Source organism: Salvelinus namaycush, chromosome 13, assembly GCF_016432855.1.
Source record: "Salvelinus namaycush isolate Seneca chromosome 13, SaNama_1.0, whole genome shotgun sequence".
In the NCBI taxonomy this organism is placed as follows: Eukaryota; Metazoa; Chordata; class Actinopteri; order Salmoniformes; family Salmonidae; genus Salvelinus; species Salvelinus namaycush.
The window spans coordinates 30,918,815-30,946,761 of NC_052319.1; the positions used below are offsets into that span (position 1 = coordinate 30,918,815).

A 27,947-nucleotide genomic window follows, 5' to 3' on the forward strand; every position below is an offset into this window, starting at 1 on the left:
ACACACGGTAAATGGGGGGGGGGAAGCAGGAAAAGGGGCTGAGCGGGACCCAAGGAATGAAAGAATAATAATTCAAAAACACCCCTAAGCTAGACTAGCCTACTTCACAAACAGCTAACTAACCAAAAATACAGGGGGTGGTCCACCCAGTTCTAACTAGTGTTTTTAACAATGTTTAACTACGGGTAGTGTAGCCCAAGGGCGACTTGTCTGGTTACCCCCTTTTCCCACCATCAAACAAACACTCAAACACCATAACCAAAACAATACTAACAGGTGGGGACAAAGTGACATGTAGCTGCAAAACACACAAGCGATCTACAGACAGAAAGCATGTTACAAAGAGATTGAGCTGGGGAGACAACAACTGACAGGGGTTTTAAACCAAGGGAAAGGGACTGTGATTGGGTAAGGGAAAAGGAGCAGGTGTCTTCCGATTAGCGACTGATTGATGACTGATTGGGGAATGATTATTGTCACCTGTGAGTAGGGGAGCAGGAGAGAAAAGAAATACACAGGATACACACAGAACACTTGTATCCGTAACAGTGCTGGACTTTCTTCTTCTTCTTCACAACCATTGAACCGCTTTCCTTGAAGTTCTTGATGATCCGATAAATGGTTGATTTAGGTGCATTCTTACTGGCAGCAATATCCTTGCCTGTGAAGCCCTTTTTGTGCAAAGCAATGAAGACGGCACGTGTTTCCTTGCAGGTAACCAGGATTGACAGAGGAAGAACAATGATTCCAAGCACCACCCTCCTTTTGAAGCTTCCAGTCTGTTATTCGAACTAGGTCAGCATGACAGAGTGACCCCTAGCCTTGTCCTCGTCAACAGTCACACCTGTGTTGACGAGAGAATCACTGACATGATGTCAGCTGGTCCCTTTGTGGCAGGGCTGAAATGCAGTGGAAATGTTTTTGGGGGATTCAGTGGAAATGTTTTTGGGGGATTCAGTTCAAGCATTTAGCAAGTCGAACATTTCCGAGTTTCCTAGTACAGAGTAGCACGTGAACCCAGGCTGAATTTCGCAGCTGCTGACGTTAACTAACGTTACATGCATACATGATTTAGTTATACAAATTATAACAGATGATGCTTACCTACACAGAGTTATTGGTCAATAGTTTGCCGAATACTTATCTATCAGAGTTATTGGGCAACAGTTTCTCGAATACGTATCTATCAAACATCACTGCTCAAAAGTCAAAACATCGCGCCAGCAAACTGGGTGCGCTCGATTCATGTCGCTCGCGTGGAAGACGTTGAGTTATTTTGATGGGCTACATCCAAAATGGTTCATATACGTTTAAATTGATATGAAGGTATAAATATGATATTATAAAAGTTATACGCTCATATAAGTATCATACAAAGCTTTAAATCCGATATGCAACTACTTTTGCTCAGTATTGGCCGCTCATCCGTGTATCCGGGGCAGCACATAACGCAAATGAAGTAAGAAACTTTGCATTGTGGGTTAGCCAGTATTGTCTCCGGCAACAGACTCTTGTACAATACATTTTGTTGTCATCAATGCTTACGTTGATAAATATTTAAATAGTCTATGCAATGTTCTTTACATTTGATTGAATGGACCTGAGATGTCTTATTTTTTTAGGTATCACTTTGATGATCTAGCCTAGAGCTAAAATGGCAATACAAGGACAACCGTTTCATACGCTAGAACTGATTTATTCCTCAACTTCAATGTACCCACAATAGCCAGAACAGCAGAGTCACTTGAATATGGCGGAAGTTGGGAAGTTCGAACCAGAGCAGGTAGCTTACCAGCGATTTTTTTTTGCAATAATACGTACATTTTGCTAGGCAATTTGTATTGCATTCATTACACATGGCTAACTAATCTCTCTTATACAACAGGACATTGAGAAGAAAATTGAGGAGACGAGACAGAAGTTCAATAATGAGTACGTCCAAGGACAAGGTAAGTTAATGCTAACATGCTAACGTTAGTTAGGTAGCAAAATATCATTTTACAACAACACCCCAATAAACTAAAGGAGTGTAAATTAAAGGAGTGTGTTTTGAATTATTTTTGTTGTATTAATGCTAATTAATCTCTCCTCAGACTAATATTATTCTGTTTGTCCTGTGGGTACCTTTGCCACTGTTCCACCCCTTGTGAGTTGCGCTGTCATGGTGTATTTTATAAAAGCCAGATATCATGGGTTGTTCGATTTCATTCCATCCATCTAGCTATTTTACTTAGCTAGCGCAACAAATTATCGTCATAGCTACTTTACCAGTCAGTTGTCTGACAGATTGTTCTGATATATTAATTAATGGATGAGTAACGTTAATAATTATTAGTTTGGCTACTGGCAGTGACATGACATATGTCTGTATTAACACCATAATTATGATCTAAACTTGTTTTTGTAATAGAAAATACAGTTATATTGACTAGCCTACCTGAGGTGTAGATTTTAAAGCCATACTATATCAAATCAAATTTTATTTGTCACATGTCACAGTGAAATGCTTACTTACAAGCCCATAACCAACAATGCAGTTTTAAGAAAATACCCCCACCCACCCCCTCCCAAAAGTATGAGATAAGAATAACAAATCATTAAAGAGCAGCAGTAAATAACAATAGCAGGGCTATATACAGGGGGTACCGGTACAGAGTCAATGTTAATGTGCTGGGGCACTAAAGTGACTATGCATAGATAATACCAGAGAGTAGCAGCAGTGTTCCAGAGGGGGGGCCATGTAAGTAGTCTGGGTAGCCATTTGATTAGCTGTTCAGGAATCTTATGGCTTCGGGGTAGAAGCTATTTAGGAGCCTCTTGGACCTAAACGTGGTGCTCCGGTACCGCTTGCCATACGGTAGCAGAGAGAACAGTCTATGACTAGGGTGGCTGGAGTTTTTGACAATTTTTAGGGCCTTCCTCTGACACCGCCAGGTATAGAGGTCCTGGATGGCACTGGGCCGTACTCCCTACCCTCTGTAGTGCCTTGCGGTCGGAGGCCGAGCAGTTGCCATACCAGGCAGTGATGCAACCCGTCAGGATGCTCTCGATGGTGCAGCTGTAAGACCTTTTGAGAATCTGAGGACCCGTGCCAAATCTTTTCAGTCTCCTGAGGAGGAATAGGTTTTTGTCGTGCCCTCTTCACGACTGTCTTGGTGTGCTTGGACCATGTTAGTTTGTTGGTGATGTGGACGTCAGGGAACTTGAAGCTCTCAACCTGCTCCACTACAGCCCCGTCGATGAGAAGGGGGGCGTGCTCGGTCCTCCTTTTCCTGTAGTCTACAATCATCTCCTTTGTCTTGATCACGTTGAGGGAGAGGTTGTTGTCCTTGCACCACACGGTCAGGTCTCTGACCTCCTCCCTATCGGCTGTCTCATCGTTGTCGGTATGCCTTTCAGTTCCCTGTTAAGCATTGTTGAGAGACCAATCCATCTTTCAAAGAACACTTGTTTCCTAAACAATCTTTATATTGGTAGATACATGTCAGCATTTTAGTAAATGAGGTAACTGAAGGCAGCCTTGTTTTGTATAGAAGGCTAAGTGCTGTCTTGTTATAAAAGGTTATAAGCAACAAACTCATAGGTGCTGTAGGTGTTATGGTTGTAGGTCAGACGTTGGAGTAGGAATTCAGTTTCATGTCAGTGATGTAAGTTTTTTACTTTACTCCCTCTCAGAATCTGACAAATATGACTCCAGAGATGTGGACAGGCTACAAAAGGATGATGCTCTGGTGGAGGCATACCTGACATGGCGACTATACTCTGTGGACGATGCCCTGAAGATGATTGACGACAGTTTCTTGTGGAGGAAAGAATTTGGTTTGAATGGTGAGCGGTCTGGGCACATATTTAACCTCTTGTAAAACTGCACTGCAGGTGCACTTGTTTTCAGAGAATGAAGAAGGTGTCAGTGTTGGTCATCAATTAATCACTCTTGAAGTGATTCATGACGATCTGAGAAGCCTGTGGCTGTATTTGTACCCTACAACATGTGACTTTGGCCTTGTTTAGGGTTGAGTGTAGAAAACAGGAACAGCACACATTCTCATTCCCTGCTAAACTAGTATATAAGTTATACAGTGCAGTTTTATTTGGGCCTATCAGTATCACCACACTGTGGGATGATTCATCAGTAGCTGTCTTTGTGTGTCAATGTGTTATAGATTCTTGACCTTCTCTCAGATAAAGGCTTATTGTGTGCTGTGTGGTAATATTTCCATCTGTTCCGCATGGAGACAATCCTCTCTATTTTTCTTACGTTTCACTTTTAAATTGCTACATTTTACTCATACAAATACAGGGTTTTCGAGCCAGACAACATTCAGTTTGTTAAATCGGTGTCATGCAGAAATTAGATTTACAAACGTTATCTCTTCCAATTGCCTAACTTCTGATATTGACAATGCCTTATTGTCACTTGTTGACAAGATTTGTCTGTCTTGTATGGTGGCGAGGAGTAAGGAATACTTTGGTTTTTATGATAATTATTTTGGCCAATAAATGTTCTTGTTATAAAACATTCTTATTGAATGCTGTTTTATATTGTTGGCTGATAATGTTTTGTCTTGTTTCAGACCTCACTGAGAGCAGCATTCCAAAGTGGATGTTTGAGACGGGGGCTGTCTTCCTCCACGGCTACGACAAGGAAGGCAACAAGCTCTGTATGTTGATTAATGATGCTCATACTGCACCATATGTATAATTTATTTATCTCTAAAAATTACTCACAGACACCATTACCCCTTACAAAAGGTTACCAAAAATTGTAAGCTATTGTTTTGTAATATGTTTAACACATAAAGTACCAGTCAAAAGTTTGGACACACCTACTCATTCCAGGTTTTATTTTTTATTTTTTGCTATTTCCTACATTGTAGAATAATAGTGAATACATCACAACTATGAATTAACAGATACAGAATCATGTAGTAATGAAAAAAGTGTTAAACAAATTAAAATATATTTTAGTTTCTTCAAAGTAGCCACCCTTTGCCTTGACAGCTTTGCACACTCTTGGCATTCTCTCAACCAGCTTCACTTGGAATGCTTTTCCAACAGTCTTGAAGGAGATCCCACATATGCTGAGCACTTGTTGGCTGCTTTTCCTTCACTGTTCGGTCCAACTCATCCCAGACCATCTCAATTGGGCTGAGGTCGGGTGATTGTGTAAGCCAGGTCATCTGATGTAGAACAATTTATTTTTTATTTTTTTTAACCTTGAATGAGTAGGTGTGTCCAAACTTTTGACTGGTACTGTATGTTGAGGTTATTGAATGCAATGTGTTTTCAGTCTGGTTCAAAGCCAAGCTACATACCAAGGATGCAAAGACCAGCATGGACAAGAAGAAGTATGTTGCCTTCTGGCTGGAGCGCTATGCTAAGAGAGAGCCAGGGATGCCACTGACTGTTGTGTTCGACATGGCCGATTCAGGGATTAGCAATATCGTAAGTGAACACGTACCTTTTTGATTAACATTGTAGTCTTTTCTTGTATTTGTAAATTTAACCTTTATTTGGCTAGGCAAGTCAGTTAAGAACAAATTCTTATTTACAATGACGGCCTACTGGGGGGAAGGGGGTTAACTGCCTTGTTCAGGGGCAGAACGACAGATTTTTACTTTGTCAGCTCGGGGATTCGATCCAGCAACCTTTCAGTTACTGGCCCAACGCTCTAACCACTAGGCTATTTGATAGTGTTTGAAGAATCAAACCAGGGCTACAGTATGTCAATAGCTCTGATTTCTACCAATGTCACTGTTGATCCACTCTACATAGATTTAAGGAGGGCTTTATTGGTCAATTTCTGTCCTCATAATTAAACATGTTTTCCCCATTTTCAAAAAGAAGTAGCCTACGTCTGTCTGTGTGTGGTTATGAGTGTCATTGAAGTCCTGTTGAGCTTTCTAATTTTGTTTACTGTTTGAGCCTAGGACTTGGAGGGATTGATGCTCTTCAATGGTTTAACACATTGAAAGTGACCTTTAAATTAGTTTGGTCATTCCAAGTCGACTGACTTGGAACTGCCTAATTCATAGACTGACTTTGTCTCCATCGGAGCTTCCCAGCAGGCACTCTCCTTTCTGTCAGCCAGCTCGCTTCACAGGCCAAACTCTCTCCTGGAGAAATGTCCTAATTATATACACACGAGCCAGAGAGAGAATAAATAACTTCACGAAACCCTAATATGAAATTAGTGTATTAGTAGATCAGTTTGGGGAGCAGTCTTAATGAAGTTTGCTGAAATAGGCACTGTGTGGGCTGGAACAGGCCTGGCTAGTGTTATCTCTATCTTTCTTAGTGAGTCTAGTGCAGTGGTTCCCAACAAGGGATACTAGGACCCCTGTCAGTACTTGGCCTATCCACAGGGAGTACTTGAGAAATCTCATGAGACCATAGGGCTACTGGTAAAATGCACATGAGAGGGTAAATCAGGGGTACTCTGAGCAGACCAACATTCAGTAGGTGGGACAGTAAACGAAAAAGGTTGGGAACCATTGATCTAGTGCAGTGTTTCTCAACCCTGGTCCTCAAGTGCCCCCAACAGTACACATTTTTATTGTAACCCTGGACAAGCACACCTGTGTACTGTTTGGGGTACTCGAGGACCGAGTTGGGAAACATTGGTCTAGTGCATGGCAATGAGTCTCTGTAGGGCATAGGATGTAGCCAGGCTGATAGGCTCTTCTTCCTAAGGAAGAATATTGAAAGTGTGTGACCATTATACTTGAAAGTGCGCCTAAATATGTTGTGCGACCTGGAATTTTAATTTAGGACCACCAATGCACATAGAAAAATTAAGGATTCTAGCTTTAATATCTCAAACATTTTTTGTTGTGCTCCTACATTTCTTTGTGTGCGTCTGCGTTTTTCTACTTAGGCGCACACATGCTCCTTGTGAAAAAGGTCAGCGTAGAGCCCTGCTGAGTAAATTCTCATGAAGGAGGCATTTCATGGTTAGCTGTAATCCATTAAACTGGCTGTGAAATGTTTTAGATACTGTTAGTCTTGTGGGATTGTATAAAAACCCACCTCTGTCTTTGTTTGAGGTTTCCAACACTCTGTCCTGCCCTCCGGAGCATGTTTAATTTTTTTTACCCTAGCACTACACATCTGATTCAAATAATCAAAGCTTGATGATGAGTTGGTTATTTGAATCACCTGTGTAATGCTCGGGCAAAAACCAAAACTTGCACCCAGAGGGGGACCCAGGACCGAGTTTGGGAAACCCTGGTTTAGAGAACACTTTTGCACAGACAAAAAGGAAACATTTGAGTTTCAAAGCTGTCTGTAGTTATCTCAGCAAAGGCTTGATACTGTATGTAGAGCAAGTTTATTCAACCTTCTATGAAGATCAAGGTTACGCAATCATAAAGTAAACAACCAGACTGTGCAACGTTTCAGCAAATACTGTGAATGGATTACAGTTAATAATCCAATTTGAGCAACGTAAGAGTAAAGTAGTTGTGGTGTTGCATGGGGTGTAGTGGGCACTGCACACACACTACTTTTGTATCACACGTTTTTCCCAGAAATATATTTAATATGATTGAGTTGAGGGAAGGTGTTTGAAAGTATTGACTACAGCTTTGTTCATTTTTGTGACAAAGTTTAAATGGTTATGAGTTGGGTCATTGCACAGCTAGATTGAGGCAGTAAATGTCTCCGGCTGAGCGAACAGGTTCCCTATTGAAAGGCCATAAAACGTCTTTGCTAGTCAAAGCCTGCTTTGAGGCTGTATATAGTACTGTACTTTCTGAGTTCTAATTATACTCCCTTTCATTTTTTTCAGGACATGGATTTTGTGAAGTATGTAATTAATTGCTTCAAAGTGTATTATCCAAAGTTTCTATGTAAGTATATAAAATTTGAAACAATATGGAGTTCATTCACAGGTTGATTGATAAACGTTGTATGACACATATATGTAATTGTTCCTATTATTGACCCACATCCTGTTTTAAAATGAGTTTTATTAAATGTATTATAAGAAACAAAAGTACATGAAATGCCGTCATATGATTCTGTGTTAGGGCCAATGCTACATTAGTACACCGAGCTTTGGGAACACCATCCTAATATTGAGTTGCAACAGCTCCCCTTTTACCCTCAGAACAGCCTGAATTTGTCCGGGCATGGACTCTACAAGGTGTCGAAAGCATTCTACAGGGATGCTGGCCCATGTTGACTCCAATGCTTCCTACAGTTGTGTGAAGTTTGCTGGATGTTCTTTGGGTGGACCATTCTTGATACACTCGGGGAAACTGTTGAGTGTGGAGAAACCCAGCATATCCCGTTCAAAGGCACTTAAATATTTAGTTCACCCTCTGAATGGCACACATACATACACAAGAGTGGCTTACCAAGAAAAACTTCAGAAAGGACTAATTCGAAGTAAAAAGGAGTTGGCACACATACACAATCCATATCTCAATTGTCTCAAGGCGTAAAAGTGCTTCTTTAACCTGTCTCCTCTCCTTCATCTACATTGATTGAAGAGGATTTAACAAGTGACCTCAATATGGGATAATAGCTTTCACCTGGTCAGTCTATGTCATGGAAAGAGCAGGTGTTTTTAATGTTTTGTACACTCAGTGTATTTCACCCCTCAGTCATGGTCTTATCATTTCAGCCAAAATGATCATTGTCGACATGCCATGGATCTTGAATGGTGAGTCATGTAGTTATTAAAACGATTTGCAATAGAAACGTAATCTAATCATCGTAGTTTGAACATCGTAGTTCAAATCAAAGTTTATTCATCACGTACACAGATTTGCAGGTGCAGCGACATGCTTACGTTTCTACGTCCAACAGTGCAGTAATATCTAGCAATACAATAACCAAAAACAACAAATTACAAGTTCGGACATGTGTTTTTGTTTTTTTAGCTGCATGGAAGATTGTGAGGACATGGTTGGGTCCAGAAGCCATCAGCAAGCTCAAGTTTGCATCTAAAAATGAGATCCAAACATTTATTGGCCATGAATACCTGCCTCCTCACATGGGTGGAACGGTATGTACCCGCAGTATTCAACTCACTGAAGATGGCAATGATGCCATCTATCTACCTGGCTACATACATTTTCATCTTACTATCATCTGATAAATTCCCTTTTCAAATGTCAACATTTGACAGGTTGTTGCCTCTATTTCTTCCTTCACTTGTCATGAGAAAATGTGACTAACCTGTGATTAGTCAATATTTTTATTTATTGTTGACTTAACACAATGAGTCCCACTTAACGCCGGTGCGTTTTGGACTTCTAACCCCTTTTAAACATTGTGTTGGATTCATCTATTTCTTTTGCAGACTAATGGTTGGTACCTATGGCTGTGTGATTAACGGGCTGAGCTAGAGCGGTTTTTGTGAGAAGGACGGATCCCGAAAGGGGATTTTTTTATCTTTAGAGTCCAATTCGTCAGTGACAACTCCACACAGTTGTCACTGACGAATTGGATATTCATTTCCAAGTGAGCAAACAAAATCTGTACTTAAAGCATTCATATAAATATTTTTTTTATGAGGTTTTTGTTTCGGCGGACCTTATTTATTTAATTGACGTTCATGAATGCAACTGTTTATGTCAACTTGTTTTGTGTTCTACTTGTAGCCATGGTTCTCCTGAAAAGAAAATGGTAAAACACTTCATTGTGAGACCGAATATAAGGGCTGGACTTGCAGATAAGTGAAAAGCTGATTTTTGCTGGGGTCTCGGCACTGATAGTATTAACCCTATCGCTGACTTCATTCCAGGATCCCTTCAGATACAGCTATCCTCCCCTTCCTGACGATGACTTCCAAACGCCAGTATGTGAGAACGGACCAATCGTCAGCGAGGACGACAACGAGAGCAAGGACTTCGAATCAGACAGCAAGGAGTTAGAGTCGAGCTTCAGCTCTGAGGTCGCCATCAAGCCCAAAAAGGTACAAAACCTCCCCTTTTTGTTTATTTACCAAACTCCTCCCTCTGAATGTAGGTACAGTAACGCATAGAAACGCATGAAATATTCACGCTGGGGCTGCATATAAACTCATACTCCGCCTTGAATAGCCTACTACTTATCCACTTGATTTTCAGAAGTAGTACATGAGTCTTTTGTCATGTTTCTAATGTAACCTATTGTTAAATCTGATGATGGCTGCTGCTATTACTCATTAAAAGTAGAGTCAATACAGTTAGTATCTGCAGTGAGCTGATTACTGACGATTTAACCCTGCATTGGGCTCTCTTAGAAACAGCAGAGACCTTTTCTCTTCGTCATTAGCCTTAATTAACATTAAACACACCCCATTCACACTTGTCAGTCAAATAAGACATTAGAGGTTCAGTCAAGTCCCTCCTCACTTTGATGTGCCGTTTTCCTCCCAGATCCTTTCATTTCCCAGCGTTTATTGTGAGATTACAGCATGTAATCGGGCTCCTCTGTGGAGAGAGCTGTGAATTGTAGAGGCGGTAATGTCCTAATTTGGCAGCTGTTACGCTCCTCCTCATTGTCTCAGTCAAGGTGACTCCACATGTCTCCAGCTGCAGCTTAATCCTTCCTGTCCACTGACTGTACCCACATAACACATCACAGTCCCTTCTTCAGTCTCCCTCACTCACCCCACGGCTCCTCTCATCTCCTGAGCACTTCTCTGGTTACTGAGAATGTGTCAAGTCTTACTGCCGTCACAGAAGCTCTTCCTAGCTGTGCTAGAGACTGCTTTTCCCCCCGCATGCTTCGTTCAGCATACCTAACTTCACAGGAGTTTTTAAAGCACTTCCCAGAATATTTAATTTATTTTGTGTTGCCACTAATGATTTTGGCTCAACCTTGTTGTAGGCTGGGTGATGAGAGTGAGACAGACTTTGGGGTGATGTGGTTTGTCAGAGGCTGTTATTTGTGTGTGTGATGGTCTCAGCTGGTTAGTTGGCAGGCCCACCGGCCCGGACGGCCCCCGTGCAGCCAGGCACCATCACAGAGACCCTGCAGCTCTTGGCTTTAACACACCTCCTCACAGACACCATCTAGCATTCTCTGCTGTCGTCAGGCTGCTGCACCCTAGCAACGGTCAGGGCTTCATTGTCAGCATATGCAGCACAAATTTATGTATCTGTCTCTGTCTTTCTCTTACTGTAGCTAAGGGGCTTCATTTATTTATCCACAGTTGATATTTGGCCTCTTTGTGACACAGAAAACAAACACATTGTAGTGAGTAGCTAATAGATCAATATCAGCCTGGGATGTAGGGTACACCCTATATATACATTTCTGTCATGAAGACTAGCCTGTATGAGTAGGTCTACCTGTTTCAGTAAATATTATTCAGTGTAATGTGAAGTGATTGTGTTAATGTGGCCTCTGGGTGTCGCTGCGCTGGGTGTTGCTGGGTGTCGGTGTCACTGCTCTGGGTGTGTTGTCTCTACCGTGACAGACTCGAAGGAGGGGTGTGTGTGACTGCGCTGTGTCGAAGCAAACTCATCCTGCTCCCTTAAGCCTTCTGGGTAACCTGCACCACTGTCATAGCTCACAGGGGACTCTGTATACACACACACACACACACACACACACACACAAACGAGCTTGCGCTCCAGAGTTGCCCTGTCAGCTACACATCACAAAGCTGCTCACATGAGCCTCTTAAGCCTCTTCATTGTCAATGATGATAAATCAGTTTGGCAAACCAGAATCTAAGCCTGATCAAGTTTGTGTGTGTGGTTTTGTGTGGGTGACCTATGTGCAATTTAGTGGATGAATGTATGTCATCAATACACGTGAGCAATGTTCCCTCTAACTTTTTTTCAGCACTATGCAAATTTCAGGTCTGCTGAGCGAAAACCTTAACATTGTGAAAATTCTGTGCAACTTCCAGCACATGATTACTGTGAACACTGAGGCTGTACCCACTTACAGTTTCAGACAGTGGTCAAGTAGCCTACTTTGGCTGTTTGATCTTATTGTAGGCCTATCAGTGGCCTACCATCAAAAACAATGGAGAAAAATGCATCCCATAAAATGTTTACGTGGAATTAGCTGTTATATCATTCAACCTACAGTACAGCCAATGTGTGGTGTTCAATGTAGGCCAACATTAATGAGACTTTTGGGGAAAAAAACATCTAGGTCTTGACATTAAACCGTTTATCCACTTGTCCTTCAGATGAGGAGATGACTGAAAATGTGTTGTTTGATGCAAGAAGCCACTTTACAAAATACAATATCTGTATATTCCCATACCATTATTCCAGAGAATCAGACAACTTATACTACGCACTGCCTGTGGGCTACTTAAGACAGTCTCAAAACACAACACTGCCCCTTTAAGACAAAAAAAAAGCTTAAACTAACAAAGAATATGAACAAATGTGCACACGTGGCTACAGGCAGCTCTCTTTTATTTAAATTAAAGAGAGGCAAGTCAGTTAACACATTCTTATTTACAATGACAGCCTCGCTTTGATTTTTTTTTTTTTTTTTTTTTAAATGCATCTACTCAAGATCGCTCATACCGTAGCCTATACACAGTCCAGTTCAAAGTGAATTGCACAGATCCATATATGGCAATGGATATTTGCATATAGGCCTACTGCAGCTCTGATTGCTTATGGCACACCGGTCTGTGTAGAGTACGGGCCTGAGTCATGCCTGTCAATGCAATATAATCCTACTCCAATGCTTTCTGCCTACAAGAAATTCTTTCACACTTAATTTTGCGTACTAAGTCTCTTGCATAGTTTGTTTTGTTTTATTACATTGATTTGAAAGTGGCTAATATTGCGGTGACTCAATCACGTTTCTCACAGTAGAGCGAAACGTGATAGTGTTAACTAAAGGGGAAAACTCAAGGAAGGTGAGTGAAGTTCAATCTCATGCTTCTCTGCGTGGGGGAATATTTATTCTGCTTGGCAGTCTGAGGGGAGCTACGCGCCCGCGTGCAGCTTTAAGGGAACGTTGCCTGTGAGCAGAATGTAGTCTTTGGTGCCTCTGATTTAACCAGTCCCTAATGATCTACCTAGGCTATAGGCTAGTCTCTTGGCTTGCTGGCTTTAAAGACATACTTCGGGAATTTGACAATGAGGACCTTTATCTACTTCCCCGGAGTCAGATGAAGTTGTGAATACCATTTTTATGTCTCTGTGTCCAGTATGAAAGAAGTTGGAGGTAGTTTCTCAAGTTAGCATTGGCTCACAACACTACCTCTAAATTCCTTCATATTGGACACAGAGACATAAAAATGTTATCCACAAGTTCATCTGACTCTGGTGAAGTCCCAAAGTATCCCGTTAAGGTCCTAACACCAATCATGATACCCATTGGTTACAGCATGTCTGTCTGCACACATTCTACTGTCATGATCATGTTCTGCTGCTCCTCTCTCTACATAAAGCAAGTCTCAGTACTGAATGAATACCTGTGGCTCTCAACAGTGTGTTGATACAGTAGCTTCCCAGATCAGCTAATTTCCTTTCTCTCTGTTTTGACCCAAGGGCTGGTTTTGGTAAGGCATTGTATGATCTCTGCCTCACCAGCAACACTGATTCCTGGAGAGTTCTGCATTCTGAAAGGGCAGTCTGAGGGTTTTACTCATGTACCAGCCCCGCCATCTAATCACCATCATGGACACGTTCAGCCTTTCATTGAATCCAAAATGGACCTGGACCAAACATTTAAAATATGACCCCCACAATGTGTTGCACTTATCACAATGTGATGATTTTGAAGAGATTCATAGCCAGTCAAGTAGGCTATCAGATACATAACTCACAATAGTCTATCAGAAAAGGAATGTTTGCCCCCTTGATTCCTGTTCCTGTGACCAGCATTATAACATGGTGATATTTTATCCAACTTCAGTATTTTACCTTACTTAATATAACGTTATGGAAATAATGTTTTTGTAGAGAAAGTAAAGCATGTGTGCCAAGTGTATACGTAACATGCCTTATCGAATTGTACTGATCTTTTAACCCAAAAGTATACTTTATTTTATCATTACTGTTGTATTAATATCAACTGTACTGGAATGATGTACTAATGTTTATAATACTAAGAAAAGGTATTCCACTACCACCAGCATGAAATCCTTTATATTTACCACACTCAATGTTAGCACATTTGCACTGACACTGAAGTAATACAATGTATACTCAACTACCTTATGCCATATTATAACTGTAATTGAAAGCACTTCCTCTGTGTATCGATGCCTTTTCACATAACGAGAGAGTACTTATTTAAAAAGAATCTGTGTTGTGCCTTATTGTCAATACTCTCCAGATGATCAGACTGTCACTCCATGGTCTGTTGGGGAAGCTGCCTACAAGTCATATTATCAAAACAAGTATTTCATACAGTCTACATTTCTTAGACACAATTTAGAAATCCATAGATATCTCCTGCTTAGATCAGCCTTATTCATTCCAGTTTGTGTATTTGTTATTGTTGTGATTTTCCCATTTTAGCTAGTAGGATTGGACTGTTTTAGTGTGTTGATATTACATGTTAAGACCTTTTCATTAATGTTAGTTCATGCATGGATTGTAGTTCTAGTGCCAAAGATTATTCTCTATCTCAATACTGAGTATTTTGATCCTGGTTTTGACTAACCAGAATGATAAACTGAAAGTGTTTTACTAATGTTTAATTAAAAATACATTTTGTAATGAGTTTTACTTTTATGTAGTTATTTTATACAGTATATAATCAATAGAAATGCTGTATTTTGTATTTATTTAATCAACCAAACAGTCTATTCAAGTCAATTATGGTCATGTATCTTTCAACAGCAGCTAATGAATCCCCATTCTCCCCATATCTTACTCAGTACTGTATTGCACTTGATTTGAACACTGAATAAAAATAAACATTTCAGAAGCAGCTCAAAGTCTCTTGATGTCTTTATTGTGTCATCTGTGTGTGGTGTGTGTCGCAGCAGCCTGCTGAAGGGGGAGGTGTGTGTGTGTGTGTGCATGTTGCTTATCACAGCAGAAGACACACTCCATCTGACTCATTAGTGCTTGTACGTACATCACAGGCAGACCCCAGTCACCTCTATCAGCTCTCCCATCTTCTCACATCCTCTCTTGCTGTACTCCCCATCTCCCATCTGCCTCACACAAGCTGTGGGACTGGCCTTGGTCAATATGGTATGGAAACCAAATGACGCTCGTCCCACCACAACTTCATCTGTCCTTCCCCAAATTTCTGCTAACATTGCACAAACCATGTGTTTATCAGCTGTTCTGTAGTCTTGTGACATTGTGTAAATGGGTGTATGAGGAAGTCTGTTGGATTTGGGGAAAGTTTACAGTTGAAGTGAAAGAGCTTACTTTTATGTTCTCTGTTCTCACAGGATGTGTTTGTAGTGTTCCTGTTGTCTCACTGTACTGTGAACAAGGATCAGGGATTGTTATGGGGATTGATGTATTGATTGTGAAATTAAGTGAACTGTCATACAAAAGCTCCCTATTTTTAAAATGTTTCATCCCATCATTTGAAATGGGCTATAGTTAGGCGTTTAATAGTTTTATTTCGAAATTAATAAAGATAAGTTGATCATTTGTATCTTTAGAACACCTCTCCAAACAAAGCACCGTAGAATCATTTGATCAGTGTGTTGATGAACATTGTATCACGAAGCCACTGTTGTCCTTGTTTCAGGTGTATTTCTCAGAGGAGAGCCTGAGCAGTCTGAAGCTGGACGACAACGACAAAGGAGACAGCCGGTCGAAGGGAGCCAGGAAGCCACTGACCACATTCAAGGCCACTCTGCTACACGTCAGGTATTCAAGCCAACCTTCTCAGAACTCCCTCTCTTAGCCATCTCTTCCTGAATATCAAATCAATCCCTAGCCCCTACTCGGTAGATACACATGTATCTCTGAAAGGATCAAATAGGGGTAGTTCTTTCACCTTGCCTTCTGGGTGGAATTTTCAACGTATTATTTATCCAGTAGTTGCAGATGTACAAGAGTTTCTAGGAAGTCGGAAGAGACTAGGGTCTGATTTGGAATTCAGCATATCTCTCAGCTGCACTCGGCGCTTAAAGAATAGTCGACTGGTAGCACAGTGACTAGGCTATAGCCAATCCATGTCCACATGCTGGATTTGAAGGTGTTGTAGAGCTTAGAGTGAATGTATTGTTGACACTCAAGCCCAGAGCCAGATATCGATACGTTTGTATCTGGATGGGATCGATTAATCTTGTAGTATCTAAACAGAAATAAAGGATGTCTGCGATTGAGTGGAAATCAGTTGGTGCAGTTAATTTGCAGTAATAATCAATGGAATTAATTGATCACACCGATGAAAACTGCCCATATTAACCATGGAACAGCCTGTAGTCCCATCATTCAAATTGGATGGCCTAATGAATGTTGCAGTAGTAATCAAGCAACACTTTTGTGCAAAACATAGTTCAAGGTCACTCTGTTACCTAATTGTACTCTTTTGTGATGAAGCTGATGTATCCATTTACCCTGATGTTGGTTATAGACAGCATTCTTTCCCCTGATGTTGGTTATAGACCGGCATTCTTCACCCTGATGTTGATTATAGACCGGCATTCTTTCCCCTGATGTTGATTATAGACCGGCATTCTTCACCCTGATGTTGATTATAGACCGGCATTCTTTCCCCTGATGTTGATTATAGACCGGCATTCTTTCCCCTGATGTTGATTATAGACCGGCATTCTTCACCCTGATGTTGATTATAGACCGGCATTCTTTCCCCTGATGTTGATTATAGACCGGCATTCTTCACCCTGATGTTGATTATAGACCGGCAATCTTTCCCCTGATGTTGATTATAGACCGGCATTCTTTCCCCTGATGTTGATTATAGACCGGCATTCTTTCCCCTGATGTTGATTATAGACCGGCATTCTTCACCCTGATGTTGATTATAGACCGGCAATCTTTCCCCTGATGTTGATTATAGACCGGCATTCTTTCCCCTGATGTTGATTATAGACCGGCATTCTTCACCCTGATGTTGATTATAGACCGGCATTCTTTCCCCTGATGTTGATTATAGACCGGCATTCTTCACCCTGATGTTGATTATAGACCGGCAATCTTTCCCCTGATGTTGATTATAGACCGGCATTCTTCACCCTGATGTTGATTATAGACCGGCATTCTTCACCCTGATGTTGATTATAGACCGGCAATCTTTCCCCTGATGTTGATTATAGACCGGCATTCTTCACCCTGATGTTGATTATAGACCGGCAATCTTCACCCTGATGTTGATTATAGACCGGCATTCTTCACCCTGAGGTTGATTATAGACCGGCATTCTTCACCCTGAGGTTGATTATAGACCGGCATTCTTCACCCTGAGGTTGATTTATAGACCGGCAATCTTCACCCTGAGGTTGATTTATAGACCGGCAATCTTCACCCTGAGGTTGATTATAGACCTTCATTCTTCACCCTGAGGTTGATTATAGGCCGGCATTCTTCACCCTGAGGTTGATTATAGACCGGCATTCTTCACCCTGAGGTTGATTATAGACCTTCATTCTTCACCCTGAGGTTGATTATAGGCCGGCAATCTTCACCCTGATGTTGATTATAGACCGGCAATCTTCACCCTGATGTTGATTATAGACCGGCATTCTTCACCCTGATGTTGATTATAGACCGGCAATCTTCACCCTGATGTTGATTATAGACCGGCAATCTTCACCCTGATGTTGATTATAGACCGGCATTCTTCACCCTGAGGTTGATTATAGACCGGCATTCTTCACCCTGAGGTTGATTATAGACCGGCATTCTTCACCCTGATGTTGATTATAGACCGGCATTCTTCACCCTGAGGTTGATTATAGACCGGCATTCTTCACCCTGATGTTGATTATAGACCGGCATTCTTCACCCTGAGGTTGATTATAGACCGGCATTCTTCACCCTGAGGTTGATTTATAGACCGGCAATCTTCACCCTGAGGTTGATTATAGACCGGGAATCTTCACCCTGAGGTTGATTATAGACCGGCATTCTTCACCCTGATGTTGATTATAGACCGGCATTCTTCACCCTGATGTTGATTATAGACCGGCATTCTTCACCCTGATGTTGATTATAGACCGGCATTCTTCACCCTGATGTTGATTATAGACCGGCATTCTTCACCCTGATGTTGATTATAGACCGGCATTCTTCACCCTGAGGTTGATTATAGACCGGCATTCTTCACCCTGAGGTTGATTATAGACCGGCATTCTTCACCCTGAGGTTGATTATAGACCGGCATTCTTCACCCTGATGTTGATTATAGACCGGCAATCTTCACCCTGAGGTTGATTATAGACCGGCATTCTTCACCCTGAGGTTGATTATAGACCGGCATTCTTCACCCTGAGGTTGATTATAGACCGGCATTCTTCACCCTGATGTTGATTATAGACCGGCATTCTTCACCCTGAGGTTGATTATAGACCGGCATTCTTCAGGCCTCTATTTACATTTGAAGAACTTTCTCAATATTAATCATCTTCTAAAAAGAAGAAGCCTGTTGTCAGACATGCTGTAGTTAAGTTGAGTTTGATTTCAGGTTCGTTTCAGATGAGTTGGGTCTGGGAGCCACTTTAAAACACCATAGTTGGGCTGAGTTAGTTGCTGTATTGGTTAATGCATCAGATGAAAGGATAGATGTTGGGGTAATTGTACTCTGGACAACATTCTGGAGGCATCGATGTGAAAGCATATACAGTGCTGAGTTACCTCAAAAGTAGCGTTGATTAGGGCTACGCACTTGCCTATCAGGTGACGTGCCTATCAGGTGGTAATGGAGGAGATGGGAACAAAGTGAAAATGACATGGCTTGGGAACATAGCAGTATTAACAATGTGGTAAGCTATGCATCATTATATATGCATGACAACCCAAAGTTTGATAACATGACAATTCCCTCTTAGCCTGACTATGCCTCCAGGATACTTCTCTGCAGAGTTTGGCAAAAATGTAAGCCCTAAAATGCCTCCTCATGCTTTCGCCCAGTCTTCCCCGTCAGACCACAGGTTTCAAGAGGTGTTCCCAAGCCATGTCATTTTCACATTGTTCCCCCATCTCCTCCACTGCCACCTGATAGGCACGTCACCTGATAGGCAAGTGCGTAGCCCTAATCAACGGCACTCTTGAGTCTATCACTTGAGTTTGAGCTTCTCAACCTAGCACACATCATCACGGCTAGAATGTACATTTATTAACAGAACCTTTTATTTCCGGTAATAACTCTTTTCATTACAATCCCCTTTGTCCCTGTTTTCCTGTCGTGAGTGGCATGGTAATGAAAGATCGGTATCTCAAGGATTTCTTAGTCTAAATTGTTCGCAGTGTGTAAACCTTCCTCAATACCCGGCACTTCCTCCTTCCCAATGACACATATGTAACTCTTGCCTGTCACATTTGATGGCCCTTGGTAATGTCCTGATTTCAATATAAAGTCATCAGCTTTTCCCACGTACACAAGTCTCTCACCTGAGCCGCTACCACCATTCTGTCTGGTCCATTTCTCCCACCAGTACACCAGCAGCATGAGAGAAGTTTAAATGTTATCTCTATCCATGCTCACTCTACATGCACGGTCTCAGAACTCATGGTGGTCTCCTACCGCCCGTACCCAGGTTTGGCTCGGACTCAGATTGGAGTGTTAAAGTCACTGTCACATTGAACGCCTTTATTGCTAATTTCTTCAGCCGGTTAAAGAGGGTTTTGAGGTTCACACACACTGTTCGTGGTCAGATTATTCCTACCGTGCATTTAAGACAACATCTGATGTCACCTTCCATGAGGTGGCAGGTAGCCTAGTGGTTAGAGCATTGGGCCAGTAACTGAAAGGTTGTTAGATCGAATCCCAGAGCTGACAAGTAAAAAATCTGTTATTCTGCCCCTGAACAAGGCAGTTAACCCACTGTTCCTAGGACATCATTCTGAATAGGAATTTGTCCTTAACTGACTTGCCTAGTTAACCTCTCTAGGGTATGTGGGACGGTAGCGTCTCACCTCGTCAACAGCCAGTGAAACTGCAGGGCGCCAAATTCAAAACAACAGAAATCCCATAATTAAAATTACATGTATTTTACACCATTTTAAAGATACACTTGTTGTAAATCCAGCCACAGTGTCCGATTTCAAAAAGGCTTTACGACGAAAGCAAACCAAATGATTATGTTAGGTCAGAGCCAAGTTACAGAAAAACACAGCCATTTTTCCAGCCAAAGAGAGGAGTCACAAAAAGCAGAAATAGAGATAAAATTAATCACTAACCTTTGATGATCTTCATCAGATGACACTCATAGGACTTCATGTTACACAATACATGTAGGTTTTGTTCGGTAAAGTTCATATTTATATCCAAAAATCTGAGTTTGCATTGGCGCGTTATGTTCAGTAGTTCCAAAATATCCGGTGATTTTGCAGAGAGCCACATCAATTTACAGAAATAGACATCATTAATGTTGATGAAAATACAAGTGTTATACATGGAATTTTAGATCCACTTCTCCTTAACCTCTTATGGCTGCAGGTGCAGTATTGAGTAGCTTGGATGAAAGGTGCACAGAGGTGCCCAGAGTAAACTGCCTGCTCCTCAGTCATAGTTGCTAGTATATGCATATTATTATTACTATTGGATATAAAACACTCTGAAGTTTCTAAAACTGTTTGAATTATGTCTGTGAGTATAACAGAACTCATATGGCAGGCAAAAACCTGAGAAAAAATCCAAACAGGAAGTGAGAATTCTGAGACTGGTCAATGTTCAACTCATCGCCTATTCAATTCCCTGTAAGATATGGATCTGTTTGCACTTCCTACGCCTTCCACTAGATGTCAACAGTCTGTAGAACGTGGAATGAAGCCTCTAGTGTGATGTGGGGCCGGATGGGAGGTGTTTCAGTCATTGGTCTGGCAGAATGCCAGTTCCTGGTCACGCGTGTTCCGGTTTGAACGTTATTGGATAGTTATGGTAACAACATCCTGAAGATTGATTCTCTACTTAGTTTGACCAGTTTATTCGACCTGTTGTATAACTTTTTGAAGTTTTCGTCCGAGTTCGCCTGCATCTGCGCGAGCGTTTGAACATGTGCACTAAACATGCTAGCAAAAGTAGCTACTTAGACATAAGTAATGGACATTATCGAACAAAACAACGATTTATTGTGGAACTAGGATTCCTGGGAGTGCATTCTGATGAAGATCATCAAAGGTAAGGGAATATTTATGATGTAATTTCGTATTTCTGTTGACTCCAACATGGCGGAGAAATGTTGTTATTTTTGAGCGCCGTCTCAGATTATTGCATGGTGTGCTTTTTACGTAAGGTTTTTTTGAAATCTGACACAGCGCTTGCATTAAGAACAAGTGTATCTTTAATTCTATGTAAAACATGTATCTTTCATCAAAGTTTATGATGAGTATTCCTGTTATTTGACGTGGCTCTCTGCAATTTCTCCGGATATTTTGGAGACATTTCTGAACATGGCGCCAATGTAAACCGAGATTTGTGGATATAAATATGAACATTATCGAACAAAACATAAATGTATTGTGTAACATGATGTCCTATGAGTGTCATCTGATGAAGATCATCAAAGGTTAGTGATTCATTTTATCTCTATTTCTGCTTTTTGTGACTCCTATCTTTTGCTGGGAAAATGGCTGTGTTTTTCTGTGGCTATGTACTGAGCTAACATAATCGTTTGGTGTGCTTTCGCCGTAAATCCTCTTTGAAATCAGACATGTTGGCTGGATTCACAACACGTGTAGCTTTAATTTGGTGTCTTTCATGTGTGATTTCATGAAAGATAGATTTTATATTTGAATTTGGCGCGCTACATTTTTTCTGGCTTTTGGCCAAGTGGGACGCTACCGTCCCACATATCCCAGAGAAGTTAAACGGTTCCTCTTCCCTTGACGTGACCTGACCTGATCTCGACCCCCTTCATCACTAGTCCACGGCTCTCTCCCCTTATCAATGCTGCCACATGATCGTTTTCCCTACACTCAGTACATTCCAAGCTTAATTGCACACCCCATATACCTTCCTCCTACATATAACCATTAACTTCTGGTGTAGACCCTCTAAACATAAGCACTCAATATTTCAATAGGATACCTGATAATTAACCCTATCCCAAGTTAAGGAGTCAGAACCCAGAATCCATCAAGGTACAGTACTTGAGAGCTGCCTCCATTGATGGGTATTCCTGTGTTAAATTAGATCATTCCTATGTTCCTGAGTCATTTCCGTCCAGTTCAGTTTTTTGGAGAGCAGACTCTTTGATGTGAGATTTTTCAGAGCTACGGGCTACGTATTAGTGATAAAAAGATTTATATGAGCCTTAAATGCAATTATGTCTTTGAGCTGTGTTAGCCCTGATTCCAGTGAGTCCACGAGGAAGGCAGAACCAGAGCTGGAAGGGCAGAAAAGGGGATGCTTTGATCTTCAGAATGTGTTTGTCAAAATGTTTCCTGGAGTCTAGAGAGTCATTCCGGGCTCAGGGGAGCGCTGGGCTCCTCACAATGCTTTACTGGGGCAAAGAACAAAACAATCTGTTGTTTAGAGCTCTGTAGCCTACGGAATGTACAGCTAGACTTTTTATATACGCTACACAGGAATTTTTAGAATGTTGGCCATTTCACTGAGTTTTCAGTAGATACTGAAGCATGCCAGCAGCAGTCCACAGCACAGTGTGAAGAAGTGTTCACTGAGGCTGAATTATCAAATTACAGAATTATCCCTTAAACATGAGCCTGTTGAGGCAGTCGGGGGGGGGTCTGTTAGGGGCTGGGGTCTGTTAGGGGCTGGGATTGGGTGCGCTGAGTGTTGGAGAGCGAATTAGAGCGTCTCGTGGCTACTTTCTCAGGCCATGGATTTTTCCTCTGCTCCTCCAGATTTCACAGCTTTGATGCAAGATCACAGATGTTTTCACCATAGACTTGGGTAATAATGTGGTTTAATTCTCCATTTTCCCCACAAATGGGTTCAGCTACGCCTGCTAGGCTTGAGCCTGCCTTCTACCCAGGGGCCTGACAGACAGCTCCATATAGGTCAGGAGGAGCACAGCACATCAGAGACTGAGGGTTTGGCCCCGGGGAACATAGAGTTAGTCGGGGGCTATTTCTCTGGAATGAACCTCATTGAAAAATATTCTGAAGAACAAATAAAGAACATATTGACATCAATTGAGTCGGATAAATGGCAAATACACATTGTATCGATGTAGTGTACAAGGCTTTTTGTTTATTTAAAGCAGAAAAAAACATGCAAGCACAGGTGGACATAATCTGCCATGTGTTAGCTAGAATATTGAGCTAGATGGTGATCCAGCAGCTGTTTAGTAAATGTGTAATAATGGAAGCTAACAGAATCTACAAGTCCCTGGGTAATCATACTGCAATCACTCTCAGGAAGCAACATCTAAGCTCACAAAGCTTTGCCAAACAGATCGATTAAGCTAAGATATCACGAAGAGGAACAACAAAGCACGTTGTAAAGCAAGACTTCTAACAGATGTATTGGCTTGTTTTGAACACCAGATAGCCATTGTGGCCGATGCCTTCGTAAAGAAAAATACATTCGTTTGTTAAGTTAGTCACAAATTCAATCTTAGCCTCTCCGCCTTGTCTTCATGCCGCCTGTGCTGTTTCTCCTCTAAAATGTAACGTCTTTTCTCTCTTACTTCCAGTCCAGCAGAGGAGCTGAGCTTTGGGTCCAAAGAGTCAGACAGGAAGTGTCTTATCATCCTCGGTAATGTGTCAAAGAATCAAGTGGCCTTCAAGGTATATGCATGCCGCTGTGTGTGCAAGCATGCCACTCTGTTCTTGTGTGTGCCCCTGTGTGTGTATGTGTGTGAAAATTAACAATCTCCAAGCTGACTTGATGGTGTCTCCCTCCACAGGTACGAACCACAGCACCTGAGAAGTACAGAGTGAAGCCCAGCAACAGCTGCTGTGAACCGGGCGCTTCTGTGGATATAGTGGTGTCCTTACATGGAGGTAGAGTACTGCACTTATCTCTCGCTCTCTCTCTCTCTTTCTCCCCACCCACTCCTCTTATCTACTTCCTTCGGATGTTTCCAGATGCACCAGAAGAAACTTCAGAATAATCAAAAGGTCCAGTCTCAGTCTAATAACTTTGGAAAGTGCTGACAGAGTACAGCTTTCTTTTGCCTGACATACATATTTTAAGAGTGATAAAATAATAATCTCTTATCTTCCCCTAAACTGAGCCTTTCAGAAATCTAACGGCGGGTAAATAAACTTTATTGAGCCAGTCTCAGTACTCTGTGGAAGGCTGAAACCCCTAAGGTCAATGTTTTCCTCTTGATCACTTGAGACCAACATTGAGTAGGGATGCAGGGACTTGGCTGATAAGACGTTCAGAGGCCTTCAAGCATGGAAATGTCAGTCATGGCTTCTGATGTGCTAGATATGGGTTTTTTGAAGAATCAAATTCTGGCATTATTCCAAAGTTTGAGGGTTTCCTTCTCTCTCTGGGTTTAAGTTAATTTAGTTTTCGGGAGCCACCGTCTATCACCTATATCTTGTTCATTTGTTCGAGTTTAGTGGATAAGAACCTTCACTTTTTCTGTTCACAGCTGTGACAGAGTTAGTTCTTTCAGATCTATCTTCTGATTATTGGATTCTGACAGCAGTGGGGTTTAAACTGTATACTTTGTACAGATGATCCCATTCAAATGTAGGAATCTAGATGCATAAACTGAACAATATACTGAGATAAAAAAATAATTCAGAGTTCAATGAGTTCATGGATGTGTTTGTGCAGGCTACCAGGCATCTCTGCAGGACCGCTTCCTAGTCATGGCTGCAGAGATGGAGCAGAACGCTGGTGCTGGATCACAAGAGCTCGCTCACTTCTGGAAGGACGTGCCCAAAACCAAGATCATGGAGCACAGGTACATCATCATCAATGCCTCCTCATGGATGGGAATATACTCTGAGTGTACAAAACATTAAGAACACCTGCACTTTCCATGACATAGACTGACCAGATGAATCCAGGTGAAAGCTATGGCCCCTTATTGATGTCCCCAGTTAAATCTACTTCAATCAGTTTAGATGAAGGGGAGGAGACAGGTTAAATAAGGATTTTTAAGCCTTGAGACAATTGAGACATGGATTGTGTACGTGTGCCATTCAGAGGGTGAATGGGCAAGACAACATTTTTAAGTGCCTTTGATATGATAGTAGGTGCCAGGTGCACTGGTTTGTGTCAAAAACTCCAACACTGCTGGGGTTTTAAAGCTCAACTTTTTCCCGTCTGTATGAGGTATTGTCCACCACCTAAAGGACATCCAGCCAACTTGACACAACTGTGGGATGCTTTGGAGTTAACGTGTACAATCCATTCCCCAACGAATTGAGGCTGTTCTGAGGGCAAAAGGGGGTGGTGCAACTCAATATTAGGAAGGTGTTCCTAATGTTTGGTATACTGAGTGTATGTAAATGAGTAAAACAATTTATTTTGAGCCAAATGGCAAGCAGTCATTAATATGCCACCATCAACATCTATAATGACCTCAAGATAACTTTGATTCACTAAACCCATCGTGGTCTTGCAGTGTACAGCACAGATTGCCTCAGCATGGCTGGGGTATGTCAGTGACCTAGCAGGCTGATTATCCCCTCTCCTCAGTCTTCCCTGATGTGACCAATGACGTATAGAAACCCTGGATTGCTGACGCTATGTATTGGCCATTGAGAGGCTTTGAAGCCAGCGGTCGACCATATGGGCAATCCCTAGTAGGAGCAGTCTTCCATAGTAATTCATGGAGTTCTACAGTATTTCAAATGTTTCAAGGGCAAAATTACATGTATTTAAAGCTGCAATATGTAACTTTTTGCGCGACCTGACCAAATTCACATATAAATATTTGTTAAAAATCTGTCATTCTCATTGAAAGCAAGTCTAAGAAGTGGTAGATCAATTCTATGTGCGCTAAGTTTCCTTTTTGTATCTTTTACTTCCAGCTTCAAACAGCTGAAAATACAATATTTTTTACTTTGGAAAGATATTTCACTGCGGTTTAGATGGTACAGTGATTCAATGTAAGGGCTTTATTGGCATGGGAAACATATGTTAACATTGCCAAAGCAAGTGAAGTAGATAATAAACAAAAGTGAAATAAACAATCAAATGAACAGTAAACATTACACTCACAAAAGTTCCAAAAGAATAAAGAAATTTCAAATGTCATGTGCAAATAGTTAAAGTATGAAAGGGGAAATAAATAAACATAAATATGGGATGTATTTAAAGTGGTGTTTGTTCTTCACTGGTTGCCCTTTTCTTGTGGCAACAGGTCACAAATATTGCTGCTGCGATGGCACACTGTGGTATTCCACCCAATAGATATGGGAGTTCAAAATTGGGTTTGTTTTCAAATGATTTGTGGATCTGTGTAATCTGAGGAAAGTATGTGTCTCTAATATGGTCATACATTTGGCAGGAGGTTAGGAAGTACAGGTATTCTGCCACTGTGTACTCTCTGTTTTGAGCCAAATAGCATTCTAGTTTGGTCTGTTTTTTTGTTGCTAATTCTTTCCAATGTGTCAAGTAATTATCTTTTAGTTTTCTCATGATTTGGTTGGGTCTAATTGTGTTGCTGTCCTAGTAATTCTCTACACTATACTTGCTTGTTTTGTCACATAAACTGAAATTGTAGTCGGGACAATAACATTAGTACATTTTTAAATATAATTATTTTTTAAATTATTTTTATGTTTGGCTCACATAATATAATAAAAAATGATGCATTAAGGCAGGGGTGTCAAGCTCATTTCACGGAGGGCCGAGTGCCTGCTGGTTTCGGGTTTTTCCATTCAATTAAGACTTAGGCCCTCTGTGGAATGAGTTTGACACGTGCATTAAGGTGTCTGTAATGGAATAAACGTGTAGATGTAGACATTTAATAAATGCAATGTAGACATTTAATAAATGCAAAATCTTTTTTTATAATTGAGGAGGAGTACCAAGATGGCTGCGCGGTGGCTTCAATACAGCGCCCACGGTCAGTCATCCAGGGTTTATACACATCATTGGACGTGACTGTGTCCTGTCCTTCCTGTAGATTACGATGTCACATCCTGGAGAGCACTAAGCCCATCCTGACCTGTGGAAGTGACAGCCCAATTGAAGGAGGAGCCAATGGCCACCCGGACCTGCACACAACGGTGAGCTCTCCACTCCTATTGGATGATGCTCCACCACCCACAAGAATACAGTAACCTATATAATATTAATCAATGTACAGTATTTGCTGTATTTTAACTTATTTTTACCCCCTTTCTTTTTACACTATTACAATCATTATACATTTTCATGGTGTCATTGATATGGGAAACTGACAAGTGAATACATTAATTAGTAAGATGAAGTTACCAAATGCTCTCCTCTGCAGCTAATGCGTGTGATGGTGTGTAACGCCCGGCTGGAGCAGAAGCTAGACCAGTATCTGTGGGTCCAGCAGGTTCTGATTGGTCTGGTACTTGTTGTCATGATGTTCACCTTCCTGTGTCTCTACAACCTTCCTGGGACTTCCTGACCTGACAACATGGCCTACCTCCTCCTCCCATCTAACATAGAGACTACAGCAGCTGAAAGCTTAACCAACAGGAAGAGGGCTGGTGTTGTACTCAGTGATAAAACAAGAGTAGACTCTCTTCTCTACAAGGGCTGTCATCATGGAGATGGAGGGCTGCTCTGATCCGTAGCAGTGAGCTTGTGGAGTTGCCCAGAGAGATTCCTCATAGTTTCCTGGGTGTTGTGAGAGGTATCGTACCTAAAGAGTCTCGACACTGTGAAATGAAATCAATAATCTATTTTTATTACTGATCATGGAATTATACAGTGCCTTCAGAAAGTATTCATACCCCTCGACTTATTCCACATTTTGTTGTTAAATCCTGAATTAAAAATGGATTAAATCA

The 27,947-nt window shown here is 41.4% G+C and overlaps 1 protein-coding gene across 1 annotated transcript; it reads left to right on the forward strand.

Moving 5' to 3' along the window:
* Nucleotides 1-1,476: 1,476 nt before the first annotated feature.
* LOC120058432 (motile sperm domain-containing protein 2-like) lies at nucleotides 1,477-27,947 on the forward strand. Its single transcript, XM_039007085.1, has 15 exons — nucleotides 1,477-1,783; nucleotides 1,886-1,949; nucleotides 3,676-3,828; nucleotides 4,575-4,661; nucleotides 5,291-5,445; nucleotides 7,790-7,850; nucleotides 8,630-8,668; nucleotides 8,889-9,013; nucleotides 9,755-9,925; nucleotides 15,643-15,764; nucleotides 23,684-23,777; nucleotides 23,897-23,993; nucleotides 24,784-24,913; nucleotides 27,089-27,191; nucleotides 27,419-27,947. Exons 1-15 carry the CDS (start codon nucleotides 1,751-1,753, stop codon nucleotides 27,560-27,562), a joined length of 1,578 nt encoding a protein of 525 aa, XP_038863013.1. The 5' UTR covers nucleotides 1,477-1,750; the 3' UTR covers nucleotides 27,563-27,947.